This window comes from Myotis daubentonii, chromosome 18, assembly GCF_963259705.1.
Source record: "Myotis daubentonii chromosome 18, mMyoDau2.1, whole genome shotgun sequence".
Taxonomy (NCBI): Eukaryota; Metazoa; Chordata; class Mammalia; order Chiroptera; family Vespertilionidae; genus Myotis; species Myotis daubentonii.
This window is the reverse complement of record NC_081857.1, coordinates 10632160-10650528: the sequence shown is the minus strand read 5'-3', so window position 1 is coordinate 10650528 and position 18369 is coordinate 10632160. Positions and strand designations below refer to the sequence as shown.

The following is an 18369-nucleotide window of genomic DNA, read 5'->3' as shown; positions in this document are numbered from 1 at the left end:
CACTGATGTTTCTATCTCTCCCTCTCCGTTCCTCTCTGAAGTCAATAAAAATATATTTTAAAAAATCATATGTAACACCACACCCAGTTCAGGTTTGTGGGAGCTGGGGTCTATAAGATTTACAAACTCAGTTCAGGTTTGTGGGAGCTGGGGTCTGCAAGTAAGAGAGTTTCACTGGACACATGACCTGCCATAGGCAACATTTGAAATAAACCAAGTTGTCTTGGATCACCACCCATCACGCTCTACTCCTTCTCCCTGAGACCCCTCTATTGTCTACTTTCCCCTCTGGGGGGGCCCTCATGTGAACCCCCCCTATTAACACTCCTCCCTCTGCCCAGCTTGACTTGCCCCCCTCCCCACCCGTCTCAGCTCACCGCCAGCCCTCCACGGAACTCAGCACACCTAAGGGGCTGCTGCTTCCTCATCGCAACTCCAAGTCGGAGCCCGGTGGCCCTAGAAGCTCCTGGCTACTTCATCAAGGGTTTCCCAGAGGCAGCATCCTGAGGTGAAGGGCTCCTCACCTCAAAAGGGCAAAGAGGAAGCCATAGCTACTTGCATCTATAGAAAACAGGCATTTCTGAATTGCGGTGGCCTGTGTATTCTTTGCACTCTCTGTATGTTTCTGTTTCCAGCACTGGTCATCCCTCCCTTCTCCTCTTTTCCTGTGGGACCCGGCTGAGGGGCTTCATTCACTGCCCAAAGCCAGGAGCACCAGGCAGCCCCGGGCTGAAGCAGCAATCTAGCTCCCCATCGTGCTTTGCCATGGGAATCCAGCAGCCATAGTCACCTCCACCCGGAGACCCTCTGACCCCCGCCTCCTGCCATGAGCCAACCACACCACCAACACTTCCTCCCGGCGGCCACTGGTCTGCCTGGCAGCAGCCACCAGAACCACACAGACATTTTACCACACGGGGCACATAATTTCTTCAGAACACAAACGCCCTCCTGAAGGAGATGGCAAGCGATCTCTAGGGCTTTCCAGTAATATTCTTTCCTCCCAGAGATAGTCAATGTGAGAAATCCACTTCCGGAAGGTGATCACCTCCCTCCCACGCCCCTACCACCCCCCTTACCACTCCCCCCCTCAGCCCTGCTCTTGAGGAAAAGGCAGCTCACGTCCTCCCGCGCGCGAAGCGGAGGCCCTGGATTCCACTGCTCTCAGCAGGCCTGAGTCACAACGAAACTGCAACCTCGAGAACACGAGGGGCGAGGATTGCAAGAAGGAAATACAGGTGAACTCATCACGCACACGCTGCGCGAGGGAAAGGTTTTGTTCCTCTTACGGAGCGGTGCTTCCAGGGCTGTGAGCTGGAAGTGGCTGAAGGGGCCTGCGCCCCGCTGAGCCAGCAGCTGGGCAGAGAGGGAAAGTACTAGTATACATCAGCACCACGTGTGCCAACTAACTCCTGCCAGGGAGGCTAGCTGGGGCAGGGTGGGAGGGCAGCTGGGGGAATAACAGCTAGGATGCTAGATTTGGAAAGTACCTCAGCAAAGCAACTCTGTCAAGCCTTCCACTTATAGATGCAGAAAGCAAGGCTGCCCTAGCGGGGTGCTCAGTGGTTAGAGCGTTGACCCACGAACCAAAGGGTCTCAGGTGCGATTCCCAGTCAAGGGCATGTATCTCGGTTTGATCCCTAGCCCCAGTTGGGGCATGCGCAGGAGGCAACCAGTCCATGTGTTTCTCTCACCTCTCCACACCCACCACCCCCCCCCCCCACCCCGCCTCACTCCCTTCCACTCTCTCTCTAAAGATCAATGGGAAAAATAAAAAAAGTCAGGCTGAAGGACAGAAAGGAACTGTCCAGCATCTCACAGTGGAAGGTCCAGGGCTGGCTAGGGCTCTCCTCCACACCCAGGTCAGAGCTCCTTCTACTGTGAGCTTGATTCCCTGTCCCCGGGTAGCACCCTCAGAGTATTGAGGTGGAGACCCTGGCGTTGTCCCGAGTCTTCGGGTCCATGGGGAGGTCCATCCGCTGTACAGCAGCTGAGCGTTGCTATGGAAAAGCATGAGCAACCACAGCTCAGAGGTCCTGGCAGCTTGCGATGTGCCCGGCACTCACCTAAGCACTCGTGGACATTCCATTTAAGCCCTACAACCGCCGACAGGGCCAGTCATCATGTCCAGCACAGGCCACACCAGTGGTGAGGGGCAGGGCCGAGCTGCACAGTCAGCCTGACTCCAGGGCCCACACAGGAAACCACCATACCCTACTGCAAAGACCAGCCCAGGGCAGGGCACGTGATGTGCTTTGCAGTAACTGAACACCGGGACCCAGGGGCTGAGGGTTGGCAATGTGGGGGTGAGGGGTGCTCAGCTATCGAGGATCTAGCCTTAGGTGTCAGAGGTGGATGAGGTCTGCACCAAAGAAAGGCTCCGTGCAAGCTCCCAGCCGCTCTCCTGCAATCAATCGACTCCCTGACACCAATTTATGTCCAACCTCCTGCCTGAGGCTTCTGACCTTACTACACCTAAGAACAGTCCCAATCACCCAAAAGCCAAGGCATAGATTCTCTTCAATTTTTTGGTTAAAAAAAAAAATTAAGCATTGATACAATCACCAAAAGTAGCCAAACCTCTGCCCTAACCGGTTTGGCTCAGTGGATAGAGCTGCGGACTGAAGGGTCCCAGGTTCGATCCAGGTCAAGGGCATGTACCTTGGTTGCAGGTGCATCTCCAGTGGGGGTGTGCAGGAGGCAGCTGATCGATGTTTCTAACTCTCTATCCCTCTCCCTTCCTCTCTGTAAAAAAATCAATAAAATATATTAAAATATATATATATATATATTTTTTTTTTAAGTAGCCAAGCCTCATTGGACGTCCTGATTTAATTAGTAGGTTGAGTGCTGTGTTATTCTGAGCTACATTTGAAGGTTAAAGCATCTTATGGTCTCAGGAGTTCTTAGCCCAGCTCGGGGAAGAGGTTCTGTTCCCATTTATTCTGTAGGGAGTCTCCCACAGTCCACAGGACAGCCCGGGAGCAAGGTTTAACTTGAGCACAAAATGTGTGGCCCGGTTCCTGAAATGGTGCCCACCTTCTCAGCCATTCCTCAGCTAGCCAGCTCAGTAACAGCCTCCTGACTGCATATGCCACTCAATTTTGTATGAGGTGAGAAGAGAAGAGAAAGCAAATCGTATCGCTTTGATTGGATCAATCCTGGCCAGTTGGACTGAAAAATGTCTGCTTTTATTTAGTAGGTTATTCTGAAAACTGAGAAAGTACAAGGCTAACCAAAGAGAAAGCAGGGGTTTTTAACTACCTCTTAGAATTGAAGGAGAGAGAGAGAGAGAAATTAAATTAAAAGTGGAAGTGAAAGGTAGAACCCAAAATAAACCTGTAGTAGAGTCCCTCCAATAGCCCTGCGTCACCTGACTGCCCGCAGCCCCTACAGCCTGGTCCTAGGCCCGGGGCCCCTTGGAGAGGGGCTTACCGTAATAGGCAGGACGCGGCACGTCAGCCCCCAAAATCCCATGGTTTCTGACTTGAAACCACAAACACTGCATGTGAGGAGGCACTTCAGCTTCCGTGACCTATGTGATGCTCACAGGCGGCTGCGCTGAAGGACCACCTCGGCTATTTGGAAACTCTGACTGAAGAAGTCTACAGTGAGGCAGTGGGCACCTCCCTTCTCCATCCAGGCCGGGTGCCCTGGGGGTATCCCTCGCCCCTTCCTCTGATCACCCTCCTCCTACTCATCCTCACCCAGAGATTTTTGTTAAACACAGGCCAGCGCTTCCCACAGGGTGGTGCAGGGACCTCTGAAAGGTCCGCCCTTTTCTAACTATACATTTATGAGAAACGGGCTTTTCTTGATATACTTCAACCTAAACAGCAGACCACCACAGACCAAATGTAGAGGCAGATGAAAGAACACAAGTTCATCTCTTAAAGCAGATGTTTAAAGAGCTTTGCAACCAATTGTCCCACAATGCCGCTCTTCTCACTAAATGCGTTCTGACTTGCAGAAGACAGCTATTTCTCATAAAAACGATGTTACTTATGTTAACATGCAGTGGGTTTTTATCACTACTTTAAGATGTCATAATAGATAGCTTTTTAATTTCTCACTTTCAGCTTCTTAGTTGATAAATATTGATAACTCACATAAGTGAAAAGCTCTTTGGGGTCCTGAACATTTGTTAAGTATGTAAAGGGGTCCTGACCCCTAATGACTTAGAGAATCCAGGACCGCCCTGGACACAGCTGCACACTCCCCGCCCCTCCCTGGGAGAGTGTATGACCGAGGGCTGCGTGTACAGGATAGTCACAGTAGAGGTGGCCTGAATCCAGGCTGAGCCCAGGATGGAGGCTCTTCCTGCAATGAAGATGTGTGTAAAGCACACAATAGAAACACGAGGAGTGTGGCTGAGGATTTAGAGTCTGGGGCATAGTTTAGAGATAAAGATCAGATTAGACAAAATGAAGCATTTCGCTCTCCGATCTCTTGAATAAGTTTTCTTGAAATGGATGGTGCTTCGGGGCACACCCAACGATGCCTTTTAACCCAACGTCTGTCTCTCAGACATTTGGTCATTTGGTTGATCTCCATCTCTCCCATTAGATTGCCTTCCACAATCAGTTTTTGACCGTGATTGTTTGCCTAGAGCTTTAGGACACTTTTGGACACATCCAAGGTTCTCCCTAAATATCTGTGATGTTTATCACAAACGGTACAGTAGGAATGATATTCTGTCTGCATGTGTTCTAATGCTTGAAATACTTCCCTAGGACAGAAATTCTAAGCAACCCTCACCCAGTCTCCAGCTCTCAAACACAGTCCACAGTAGAGTCAGAATTACTTTACAGGTGGAAACTTATTTTCACAGACTTTCAACTTCTCCTTACCACTGCAACCCCACGCACTGCACAAGTCCTAGACAACTCCCCCCAATTGTTGGTGCTGGCCATGAGAATTCAGAGTAATTTAATATTCATCTGAGTCAAGGAGTTAAATACTAATTTGAGAAGAAAAGTGCAAAGACAATCGATTTCAGATTTCGCCTTTGCCATGGACTAACTCTAGTGCCTGGAAAAGTCACTTTCTCTTCTGGCCCTCAGTTTGCTCATCTGTAAAATGAGAAGTAGGGGTTAACTAACATCCAAGTTCCTTTCTCTTCTGACATCCTATGACAGCGGGCATTTTTAACACACCAACAACCATGGGATGTTTGGTTAACATCGGCATGGAAGCATGTTGGATAGTAATTAGATGGTGTGTGTATGTTTAATAGAAAAGCTAAATGAGAATGGGCACATATTGTGTGAGGGTAGCTGCTTCCCCAAGTGAATCCATCCTTTATCTCTATAAGGCAGGAAACAAACATGTAGCCAGTTACAGCTACAGAAAGCTTAGAAAGCACACACTCAGTCGGTCAGTCAACAAATATTTAGCGAGAACCTTGGATGTGCCCAAAATTGTACCAAGTACTAGGCAAACAATGATGATCAGAAACAGATATGGGCCCTGCCCCTGTGGAAGGCAATCTAATGGGAGAGATGGAGATCAATCAAGTGACCAAATGCCCACATGTATAATTATACATTGGCCTAGGCACCAAAAAGCAAAGGAGAAGGTGTTCTGAGAAGATACACCCAGAAGACCTAGACCGGAGAATAGAAAAAAATTCACTGGAGCAAATAACATCTTCGCTGAGAACTGAAGGATGAAGAGAAGGGAAAGAATGTGGAGAGCGGCTACAGCGTTTGGACAGGTTCAAGCCTTGGACTACTGAGAGGGCACAGTCCTCTCATGGCCACATGCAAGTCCCAGCTTGGAGGGCAGAGCCCTCCCAGCACAATGATAGCCAACAGCTGTAGCTGTGAGCTTGAACCTATGGTCCGAACACGTGGCCCCATGTGCCTGAGTGATAGAGTTCAGGTGCATGTAGTTGAGTAGGAGTGAAACTCACAAGAATGCTGTAAACATCTTGATCTCACCCTTACTTTGCCTTGTGGCATCTGCTATAAAATAAAGAGACAGCTTGTGGGCGTGGGCGCTGTCTCTCTCCATCAGAGGAGCAGCGTCCCACCGAGACCCAGCTTTCATTCTCTTGTCTGTCTTTTCTAAGCCTTTCACCACCCCCACTCAGGGTCACTGAACCAGGCTGAGCTGGCATGGTACATAAGGCTGAGGATGCCATGGCCGTGCCAGCTCCCCACAGAAGAACAATCCAGGAAGGAAGAACCACTTGTGCAAAGGCCCTGAGGTAGGAGAGAGAGCATGGACCATCGGGGGGAAAAAAGAGGAAAGCCGATCAGGCTGGAAATGCTGAAAGTCAAAGCAGAAGAAACAGACAGAGTCAGCTGATTCACGGAGTTGATGACAGTATTAAGAATATGGGAATTATAGTCAGAGGCACATTTTAGAGATAGAGGTTAGAATAACCTCAACTCTGCTCGCAAAGTTTCTTGAAGGAGATGAGGTGCTTCAGGGGCACTGTGGTGGGAGGGCATGCAAACTATGCCTTTTAACACCACTGCAGTAGTGTCCAGAAACCAATCGAAACTCTGCTCTGTCTGCACATATTCTAAGGCAGTGGTTCTCAACCTTGGCTGCACATTAGAAGCACCTGGGAATCTTTTTAAAATCCTGATTTCTGGGCCTCATCCTCCGGAAATTCTGTTTCTTTGTTATGAGGTGGGGTCACAACATTAGTGAACCAGACAACGATGATGGAAATGGAAAGAAGTAAACAGATTAGAAAGTTGTTTATGAAGAAAAGTCTGGAGGACATGGAAATAGATTGAACATAAGTTGGAGAGGGAGAGGGAGAAACTGGCAAGTTATTTCTAGGTTTCTGGCTTGTATGATGGGTTAGATGGTAGTGCCGTTTACGGATCAGGGAGGACTGGGTGAAGGTGAGGCCAGAGAAAGAATGCGATGAGTTTAGTCTCATATACAGAATTGACTACATAAACTGGGGCAGGCCCGGTGCAGAACAAAAACGTGAGGCCTCTTGTTCAGCAATGAAGAATTTCAAGACAGTGACCGCAGAGCAAGGGCGGGGCTTTACAAGCATGGGACCCTATATGACCACACAAGTCGCAGGGCCGCACAGCCAGCCCTGTTCAGTCATCCAGAGGAGAGCTGAGTAAACCTAGTCCCAGCAGACTCACAGCACTGGAGCTGCGAGACTGCGTTCGTGCCCATTCGCTGTTCTAGGTGGTCATGCAGGCTGAGTAGAAACAGCTAAATCCTTTGGGTAACAAGGCCTCCCACACCTGGTGTCCTGGCTCCTGCCAGCCAAATGTCTCATGTGACAAGTTACAGATCACAGTGTTTGTCCCCCAAGGAAAATCCAAACTGCTTGATTCGGTGCCCCATTGCAAAAGGGGAATTCCACATTGGCTGTCCAACTATCAGCCCTTCCGCTGTGGTTTCTAGCATCTGCCTGCCACGATCCTAGATCGTGAAGAGCACCCAATCGGGTTTACACCAGCTTTGCTTGAGTTGACCAAGGGGCCAGGCCCAACGTGCCTCCTTCGGCCACCAGGTCTTTATGCTAAAGCCCCCCAGGCACAAGTCCAAAGTCAGAGGATCCCGGAAGAGCACAGGGGCAAAGATCCCTGTCTTCTTGCTCCCCTCCCCGCCCCCACTCCCCTCCAGCCTCACGTGATTCCAGACTCTGTGTTGGCCGGACCTATTGCAGCATAGCTACCAAGGAAGTCTCTGACCAGGGAGCTGAGAAAGGTTATTCAAGGGAACACTAGAAATTTCAAGCTGGGGAAGCTTTTGTACGCACTAGATGTCCTGGATAAGAAGAAATGAAACTCCCACTATCAGCCTTGAATAGTAACTACGAATGGCCGAGTGGAAGCCAATCCCCAAGGGATTCTTCATCAGGACAGTCACTGTGCTGCTCCAGGAAGCCACCATCCCACCTTCTCTGCCTGCATCATGAGCCTGCCCGCTCCCTCCCAAGTGGCCCTGTTTGCATGTCAACTGGCCGGACCCTGAGTCCAACAAGCCCAGATCGCTTAGCCTTCCTTTTGACGCTCCAGTGCAGCCCCCACAAGACTGTGGCCACTCTTTGGTCTGAGCTGCAGAACTGCTGCCAGTGTGAGGCCACTATACCAAGAAGGCTGCCATTCTTCACAGCCTTGAGAAATAGGATGACTGACTGCTATTTGTGTTGTTCTCCTTGTTTTGTTGATATAAAAATAGAGGGTCTCGATTTTCCCCAAAATGTTCATGCCTGTTGTCTTGTATCAGTTTGACATCAATCCTATGAGATATGTTGATAAAAAGCATATTGTTGTCGCTATTTGTTAAATAAGGAATTGCATCAGGAAATTTGCCTAAGGTTAACTCTGACCCTTTAGATTCTGAAATTTTGAGTAAAGAGAGGACAGTGATTTCAAATCAACGAGGAAAGGGTCAACTATTCAATACGTGGCTTATGGATTAAAGAAAGATAGAAATGGGTTTTGCCCACCTCCCTGCCATCTTATGGATGCATGCATGTGAGCACGTGTGTGTATACATATATATTATACTAGAGGCCCGGTGCATGGATTCGTGCACTGGTGGGGTCCCTCGGCCTGTCCTGCAGGGATCAGGCTGAAACTGGCTCTCTGACATCCCCCAAAAGGTCCCAGATTGTGAGAGGGCTCAGGTCAGGCCGAGGGACCCCACCGGTGCACAATCAGGGCCAGGGGGACCGCAGGAGGGTCCCAGGGAGTGTCCAGCCCATCTCGCCCAGACTGGACCCCAGCAGTCGGACCCCAGCAGCAAGCTAACCTACCATTCAGAGCATCAGCCCCCCTGGTGGTCAGTGCACATCATAGCAACCGGTCAAACGAACGAATGGTAGGACACTTAGAATATTAGGCTTTTATTATAGTAGTATAGGATAGGCTGTCCCCAAAAATGCATAGCCATACTTTGAATAATTATAAAGGCAGTGTTTATTAAGATACATTTCATTTTCACAATTGAGCTCCCAGCTGCTACTGTGTGTAAATCTCAAATGATAAGAAAGTGGAAGAGATGGTTCCTGCCTCCCTGAGCTGCTCTCCCTAGCCCTCTGAGTCCTCGCCTGTGCCCCAACCAGCCTCCTTAGCCTTGCTTTCTCCAGCCCCAGCCAAGGTTCCCGGGACACTCCGCTATGCCCATCCCAATATAGTAAAGGGGAAGCTGTGTGCCTGGCACCTACCATGGGCCAGACCCTGCACTCGCACCAAGTACACAAAGGATAACAAAACAACATCCTGCTTCAGGGACCTCACAGCTGATTGGCTGAGACAGGGTGAGACATGGGTGATAACTGTAGGGCTGTAGGTTTAGTAGCAGAGGAAAGCACAGGGCAGGGTGCCAAACAAAGACGGGCAGGGCCATGCTGCCTGGGGCGAGGAGAAGAGCCTGGGAGCCTTATCCTGGTTGGGGTCCTCTGGGCTAACTGCTCTACCACATTGTCTGCACCTGGAACACCCGGCTCAAAGAGGGGTCAGCCCTATGGGCCAAAGCTGACACTTCCCAAACACCCAGGAGGCACGCACTAAGGAGACGGGTGGAAAGGATGCAGAGCCCAGCTCCTGGCTCCTCTCCCCTTCCTGGCTGCCAAGCACACGCTCCTGGGCCCCGTGTAAATCTCGGAGAAGCAATTCCTGTGTTAGCACCATTCCTGTTTCCAAAAGAAAGGCCCGTTCTCCCTTTGTGATCCTTTGGTTTCTGTATTAGCACGAAGGATTGGGAGGAGAGGCCACAGTCCCTGATTCTGGCCCACACAGCACATCCACAGGTGGGCCCGCCTACTCACTCCAGACTGGCCCTGCCCCAGTACGTCCACCTCACTTGCTCTGGCATAGTGACCTTCTCCGAGGGGCAGGCTCAGACCCAGTGCCATTCAAGGCATCCCAGTGCTGATGCAAGAGGGCAAGGGAATAGAGAAAGTGGGGGATTTCTTACATCTGAGTCCACTTGTTAATTCCCCAAGCCCATCCCATGGGAAGCCCAGGCCCCTGGCAGGCAGGAAGCAGATGGAAAACAGACATAAAGAAGTCACGTCAGAGCCCAAGCCTTCTGCCCCCTCCCCGGCCAGTGTTCTCCCCTCACTGTCTACACTAACCGTGGGCAAACTATGGCCCGCAGGCTGGATCTGGCCCGTTTGAAATGAATAAAACTAAAAAAAAAAAAAAAGACCGTACCCTTTTATGTAATGATGTTTACTTTGAATTTATATTAGTTCACACAAACACTCCATCCATGCTTTTGTTCCGGCCCTCCGGTCCAGTTTAAGAACCCATTGTGGCCCTCGAGTCAAAAAGTTTGCCCACCCCTGGTCTATGCTGTGAGAGAAGCCCCTGTGGAAGGGGGAGGTGAAGGCACAAATGACCCCCAGAGACTTTCCAGAGATCTGAAGTGATGCCACTACCCCTGCCTTTCCTAACTAGAGGGAGAGCCGCATGCCTCGCCATCTCTGGCTGCCCTGCCCCTGCAACACACACACATACCCTCACATTCACACACACATTCAATACTTAAACACACACACACTTCCACACCTTCACATACACACACACATTCACACACACACTCATATGCACACGCTCATATGCACACACTCACACACATTCACGTGTCCAAATCTAAGACAATATAACAAAGGCTTCTTTGAGAAGGAGAGAAGAATTAGGTAAGAGGAAAGAAAGGAGCCTGTTCTCCAGCCTTCATGGAATCCTGACTTATTTTTCATGTGATTTCTGCTTCTTCCTTCCCTCTTTCAAGCTTAAGTCTCCAGCCATAGAAGCTTACAACTCAAATAAACCTGAAGGACTTTAATTCCGTTTTCTCACCCCACACACTGGGACAGTGTAGAGCAGAGTCCGGAGCGTGGTGTCAGCGACAGGACAGCCCGGGGGGGAAATTCCGGCTCTGCCATGTGGCACCTCCCGGCCACCCTGTGGGAAGCTGGCCTCTCGGAGCGGCCGGCTTGGAACAGCAATGAAAGAGCCAGAAGACAGCATTGAGGATATTTAGCTCACCCTCGTGTTTTCACTGGGGGAAACTAAGGCCCAGAGAGTTGAGGTGACTTCCCCATTCAGCAAGGAGAAGGCTTGGGTATTCAACCCAGGTTAGGGAAGGGATCCAATTATTGCTCAATCGCAGCACACCCCGTAATGGCCGATTTGTCCACGTCACTGTGACCTAGGAACGTGTGAATGGAACCCACACTGTGGGCCTCTGCACACAGAACAGCTGGTCACCCCAGGAAGTCAACTTTTTTTTTTATTAAGAGAAGCTGAAAAAATTATTTTAAAAGAGAGAGGTGGCTCAGACTAAAAATAGCATAACGCAGAAGTTCGTTTTTCAACCATCCTTTTTGCTGACGATGCAATGAATTAACACTTAAAGCAGTTCATCGAATGCAGAGGTTTAGAGAAGGGTGGGGCTCTGGTCAGAATCCTTTGACAGGAAGCTTTGTGGGTCCGTGACTGTTTAATGAATGGGGGAGGCCCTACTGAACCCAATATAAAGGGGGGACACAGTAGGTGAAGGCTACACATCAGGGCCTGGCTCTTGCAAAACCAAACCACAAGGCCGACTGGCAGAAGAAGGCAGAGCGCCACTATGCCCAGCTCAGCACTGCTCTGTTGCCTGGTCTTCCTGGCTGGCATGGGGGCCGGCCCAGCCCAGGGCATGCCATCTGAGAACAGCTGCACCCACTTCTCCACCAGCCTGCCCCACATGCTCCGAGAGCTCCGAGCTGCCTTCAGCAGGGTGAAGACTTTCTTTGTGAGTATGATGCCTCCTTACCCTCCCTCCCTGAGACTGCCCGAACAGGGCATTCTGCTAGAGCTCCCAGAACTCTCCTCGCTCACCTCCATCCCCACCACCCATCGCCCCACAGTTAAGTTCTTAAGAGACTCCCCCAGTCGAGCTATGGGTTTCATGAGTTCAGCTAAGTCCAGATGACGCGCCAAATGTGCAGGAAAAGCTGCCTACAGGGTCAAAGCACTCTGTCTCCGATGCTCAGAAATGATTTACAAGATTCTGCTGGCGCTCAGTGCTTCATTGGCTGGGAGACACCCCCACGGGTGTGATTGAAGGTGAAGATGCTCCCCCCCGCTCTGTGGCAGGCAAGCCTAAATTGCATCTGCTAAGAGTGGTCCGGAACCTGAGAAACTGACATTTGGGGAAGCATCATGCAGGGGGAACCTGCACGAGGAGCGGCCCCCCCACCACACACACACACACACACACACACACACACACACACACACACACTTCTCAGGGAGTCTTCAGAGCTGCAGCGGGGTGTGGGCAGGAGGGGGAGACACCCGATGTGTCCCCTCAGGACCCAGTCAAGCATCTGCCTTAACTTCAAACCCAGGCAGAACGTTTGGGATAACTGGATCCCTGGGCGGGGGGTGGGGGGGCTGATTTAGCTAAGGCTTCCAGCGCCGTTGAATGCGTCAACGTTTTGATAACTGTCCTTTCCATTTGTGGGCTGGGGCTGCATGGATTACAAATAAAAAAACTATCAATCAAGGACATTCATTTCAGGTGTTTCCCCAAAGCCCCGGCTTACTCTCACTGTGTTCTTCTTGTAGCAAATGAAGGACCAGCTGGACAACATGCTGTTGAACGAGTCTTTGCTGGAGGACTTCAAGGTGAGAACCGGCGGGGTGGGTCAGGGGGAGCGTGTGTCTGGTGACTAAAGAAGGGGAATCTGCTTCAGCCTGCGGGGAGCTGGGTCCGCTTCCTCCACGTGAAAAGGAGAAGTGAGAAGTTCTTAACTCAGCACAGAGCCGGCCAGAGGCTTACAGAGGGCTGGGTCCTGGGGGAAGGTCCTGGGGGAAGGTCCTGGGGGAAGACGGGTCCTTGGGGACCAAGCCAGCCTCTCAAGCTAGTGGCACAGCCCTTCCTCCCAGTCACCGCCCCGTGCTTCTGCCCTTAGGGTTACCTGGGTTGCCAAGCCTTGTCGGAGATGATCCAGTTTTACCTGGAAGAGGTGATGCCCCAGGCCGAGAGCCAGGGCCCCAACATCAAGGAGCCCGTGAACTCGCTGGGGGAGAAGCTGAAGACGCTGAGGCTGCAACTGCGGCGCTGTGTGAGTAGCAGGCCCGCTCCCTCCCTCGCCGCTCTCGGGCTTTGGCTTTTCGGAAACACTCATCTCCTGACACCACTGACACCCAGGCACACACACTGGGTGGCAGGAGGCTGCTCATTTCTCTCTGAGAACATGGGGGGGGGGGTGGCTGCTAGGCATTTACATGCGAAGATTTGCAAACAGCTTTCCTGTTATTTGTGAGTCATTTGTGGCTTATTAACTATTCCTGTCTCTGTAGAAGAGCGGCCCAGGGCTTTAGTCAGGGCTCCCCCGTCCCTCAGGACCCACGCCCTGAGCCCCGCTAGAGGGGCCAGGAGGTGAGCGTCCCGGGAGAGGAAACTCTACCTCCCTCTCATTCCGAACCCTTTAGAAACAGCGCTCTGCATGGGCCCAACGGGCGGACAGGACTTCAATTCCCCAAGAGAATCCGCTTTTTCAACTGAAATGGGGGTCGCCTCGCTGGTTTCCTTTGCTGTTGCGCTGAGAATGCGAAATCAGCCGATTTGGGTCTCTGTGTGGAGGGTGGGACTAGGCCGAGGTCAGTCTGCAGAGCCGAGGCTGTGTCTCTGGTCCTCGGGGACTTAGAAACATGCCCCTCCGTGTCTGGGACTGAGCGGGAGGGGCAGGAAAGGGCAGAATGGCCGGCTCCGCATCTGGGCAGCAGCCCTGGGTGGCATGCGGGCCTCACTGGCAGGCCGCACGGCTCCTCTCCTGGGCTGTGTCTCTTCTCCTCTGCTGGGGAAGGATGAGAGGGGGGATGGCGGGAGGTAGAGGCGTTTAGGACAAGTCTGGTCCCTCTTCTTGCCACCAGCGTGTCCCCTGGCAAGCCGGTACCTGTAACACTTTCTCTTTTCCTCCACAGCATCGCTTTCTGCCCTGTGAGAATAAGAGCAAAGCAGTGGAGCAGGTGAAGAGCACCTTCAGTAAGGTGAGCTGCACGGTGCCGGGAGGGTTTGGGGCGCACGGCCTGGGCCCACTCCCCAAGGGGCAGAGGCTGGGCAGGTGCTCATCAGCCCCATCCTTCGCTGGGAGGGACTGTGGGAACCCGACAGATGGTGTGACCTCCTCCGCAGCCAGCGAGGAGCTGCCGCCTCGGTTTATTTGCTTTCTGTGAAGTGTCTTTGGGGGTTTCTAAATGACTGCTCCCCGCCTTTGCAGGCCTGTGGGTTGAGCGGCTGGCCCGCCTGTGAGCACAGTGAGCGGGGTGCTGGGGAGAGTGACAAAGGAAACAGAAAGTAGCTTGTTGGGAATCCAGGCTGAAGCCACACGTGCAGGAAGCCGACACGTGAATGTGCGCGCTCGCACACACACGCGCACACACTCACACACGCACACACACACCCAGGGGTTCAGCCTGGCCTCCCCGAGACTCAGAGCAGGAAGCAGGATTCTCACCCCACGGGGGCTGGTCCGCGCTCACTTTCCATCTGCCACTCCCAGCTCCCCAGGTGCCCGAGAATGTCAACTCTCAAACCAGAGGGTTTCAGGCTTCCAGTTCTTGGTGGACATTCAAACACCATTTCCCAGAAGCCATGTGGCCTGTGTCCTCTTTGGGGGCCGGGGGACAGACACTGGGCAGGGTTCCCACATCGGGGAACATGAGTCCCCCGGCACAGGTTGGATCCGCAGGGTGGGGCCTGCTAATTTGTTGGAGGAAGAGAACAAACCTCAAAGAGGCGCCCTTCTCTCCTCTCGCACCGCCTTGTTTTCAAAGTGGTGCCTCTGACGTTCTTTCATCAAATTCTGAACAAGCATCATGTGAGCACATGGCCTTTGAATGTGTTGGCAAGGCACCCGCTTGAAGACTGTGCTTTGCCAGCAGGTGCTCCTCTCGCCACCACTGGCTCCGCCTCACGCCAATGCCCAGCCTTTCCCAGGGCGGCTGAGCATATCCTCGGGTTGGGGTTGCCTGGGTCCACCCTTCACCTCCCAACTCGAGGGATCAAGTGCAGCTTCTAGACCCCAGGGTGACAGCCATTCAAGCGAGGAGCCACCTGACTCCCTCAGGTTGGGTTTTCACGAACCATCTCTTGTCTCCCCACACAGCTCCAGGAGAGAGGGGTCTACAAAGCCATGAGTGAGTTTGACATCTTCATCAACTACATAGAGGTCTACATGACAATGAAGATGAAAAAATGAAACATGCAAGCAACAAAACAGCCAGGATGGCGGCTCCCCTGGACTCTAGGACATCGATTAGAGATCTCCAAAATCCAACCCGGGTTCCAGGAGAGCCAAGCCAGCTCCTTGGAAAATCTCGCCGTACCTCTCTCCTAGAATATTTATTACGTCTGATACCTCAACTCCCTTTGCTATTTATTTACTGAGCTTCTCTGTGAACTGTTTAGAAAGAAGCCTAATATTATATTTTTTTTCAATATTTATTATTTTCACTTGTGTTTAAGCTGTTCCCGTAAGGTAACAGCCTATGGTATTTAAGTGTTTTAAGACAAATTGTAAGTTATCTATAAAGAAAAGGAAATGTTTCTTGGGGAGCCAATGGAAGCTTCCACTCCAAACCTGGTCTCGCTCTTTTGTCCCTGGGCCTGGGGCTCCCAGAATGTTACAAAGATCTCACTCTCTTAGGAAGAGAAACTTGGGAGCCCCTTTGATCATTCATATCCCAGCCGCTCAGGAAGATCCCCCTGACCTCATTCCCTAACCTCTTCATTCTTGAAAGCTGTGGCCAGCTTGTTATTTATGACAGCCTAAAATTGGTTCTAATAGAACTCAGTTTTAACTCAAAGCAGTTCAATTCCTCTGGGAATGTTACATTGTTTGTCTGTCTTTGTAGCAGATTTTAATTTTGAATAAAATAAATGAGTTTTATTAAAATCATATTATGGTGTCCGTTGACTTCTGTGTGACTAAAATTATTCCCTCACCCTAGCTGGTTTGGCTCAGTGGATAGAGCATTGGCCTGCGTACCGAAAGGTCCCGGCTTCGATTCCGGTCAAGGGCACATGCCTGGGTTGTGGGCTCGATCCCCAGTGGGGGACTTGCAGGAGGCAGCCGATCCATGATTCTCTCTCATCATGGATGTTTCTATCTCTCTCTCCCTCTCCGTCCTCTCTGAAATCAATAAAGATATCCAAGTCTGGGTGGGGGGCGGGGGGAGATATTCTCCCTTCAAAAGCCAATACCAAAGACCACCATAGTCTTTCTATAAATTCAATCCTTTAAGGAATTACCCTTAAATCCTTAAAGATCATGCTGATTTTCAAGGCGAAGGATGAATTATACACACACCAACATTAGAAAGATAGGCAGAGGAAATTTTTTAGTAATTGTTTGCTTCTTCAAGCACCAGAGTTCCAGGGGTGGACACTAATTTATCTGGGTTATGGTGAGGACTAAGATGGGGTGTTGTCATGGCACTAGGAGGTGGTCCCAGTGCCCATAGTGGGTTGTTATCGGCATTCCTACTAAAAACTTCTACCAAATTCTCCCTGGGCTGAAGCAACAGAATGAACCCAATAGAGTAGAATATGAGCACATTAGCCCACTCAATAGGATACCCAAGGATTCAAGCTCCTGCCACTCTGCCTTGAACCATCAGACAAACGTGAGATTGGCTTTTGACTGCGATCTGCTGGGAGGAGCATGGTGGCTGGGGAAGCCCTACTCTAAGCCGGGTGACTCGGAGGAGCCAGGGAGAGAAGGGGCTGAGTAAACACTGATCGCCCTCACGGTCTGCCCAGGCAGCCCTGGGTCGGGGGAGGACAGGAGCTGACTGCCTGTGGTCAGTTTTTCAGTAAGACCTGACTCACTTCGTTTAAAGTAACCATCGGAAGGAAGTGGGAACATCAAAGCTGAAATTCTGAGATGAAAGGTTAGGTTTAAGAATGGAAGATTACCAGAGTGAAGGTGTCTATGCTAAAATGAGAAGAAGCCGGAAGGTTTAGGCATTGAGGGCTGTCTTCCAGGCAACATACACTAACGTAACACATTGTGAACCAGTAGCTTTATTGCCAGCTAACCCAGTGGCCAGATAAGTTTCTATTGAATGAGTACAAAAAACGTGTTACATGAATGTTAAAGGCACGCTTTAAAAATTAAATACCCATTGCATTTTGAAGTTATTTATTACATGTTCTTACAAGCGAATGTCTCTTTAAAGTATGGTACTTTGTAAAACACTGTGTAATATGAAGCGAGAATGCGCCTGATCCGCCCGCAATGTGTTAGTGTGTGTTCTTATCTGTCACCTCATCTGAGGGAAATGGGCACCTGAAGCCAGTAGACAGAAACTCACCTGGGGAAGCCACACAGCTGATCAGGTGTTAACAACAGCTACAATTTACTGAGCTTATTTTGAGCTAGTCAGTACTAGGCATATATGTATCAGGCATACGATATGGTATTTTGATGCTATTTTCTCTAAGGGGAAACTGATTCAGAAATGTGGGTATGGCTTGGCCACATGGGTAATGTGGAGAATGGAGAATTGAGAATAGCATAAAACACCATTCCCTTTGTATTAATTATCTATGGCTGTCCCCACAATTTAGCAGCTTAGAACAACAAGCATTTATCATCTCACAGTTTCTGTAGGTTAGGAATCTGGGAATGACAACCAGGGTTTCTAATGAGTCTTGGGTTCTCTAATGAGTTTGCAGTCAAAATGGCAGCCAGGGCTGCAATCACCTGAAGGTTTGCCCGGGGCGGAACAATTCACACCCAAGGTGGCACGCTAACGTAGCTACAACAGGAGGTCTCCATTCCTCGCTGGCTATTGGCTGGTGGCCTTGGATCCTCACAACATGGGCCTTTCCATAGCGCTACTTGCATGTCTTCACAACATGGCAGCTGTCTGTCCCAGAGCCCAAGACAGTCAGAGTGTCTTTTAGACCTCATCTCGGGAAGTGCACTTCATTGTATCGGCTACATTCTATTTGTTATGTGAGTTGGTTACTATAGCCAGTATTCAAGGGGAAAATAATTAGATTCCACATTTTTTTTTATCTTTTTTTTTATTGCTTAAAGTATTACAAAGGGTATTACATATGTATCCATTTTATCCCCCCGCCCTAGACAGTCCCCTAGCCTCCCCTATCACCCAGTGTCTTATGTCCATTGGTTATGCTTATATGCATGCATACAAGTCCTAGATTCCACATTTTTAAGAAAAGAATATCAAAGAATTTGTGGACACGTTTTTAAACTAACACACCCTTCTAAAAATTTAGAAGAAATAGCTCTGTCCTAGGCTGGGAGGGAGGTGGGGGTGAAGGGAAGGGTAGGCATCAGTGTGTGCGGAGGAGTCATCATCACGGACACTACCCTCCTAAAGTTCTCTCTCATTGGCTGAG

At 50.5% G+C, this 18369-nt stretch overlaps 1 protein-coding gene across 1 annotated transcript; it reads left to right on the top strand.

The window, feature by feature from the left end:
• Positions 1 to 11353: 11353 nt before the first annotated feature.
• IL10 (interleukin 10) lies at positions 11354 to 15848 on the top strand. The gene is made up of 5 exons (XM_059673617.1): positions 11354 to 11739; positions 12558 to 12617; positions 12905 to 13057; positions 13920 to 13985; positions 15104 to 15848. The coding sequence occupies exons 1-5, from the start codon at positions 11575 to 11577 to the stop codon at positions 15194 to 15196; spliced, it is 537 nt and encodes a 178-aa protein (XP_059529600.1). The 5' UTR covers positions 11354 to 11574; the 3' UTR covers positions 15197 to 15848.
• The last annotated feature ends 2521 nt before the right edge of the window (positions 15849 to 18369 follow it).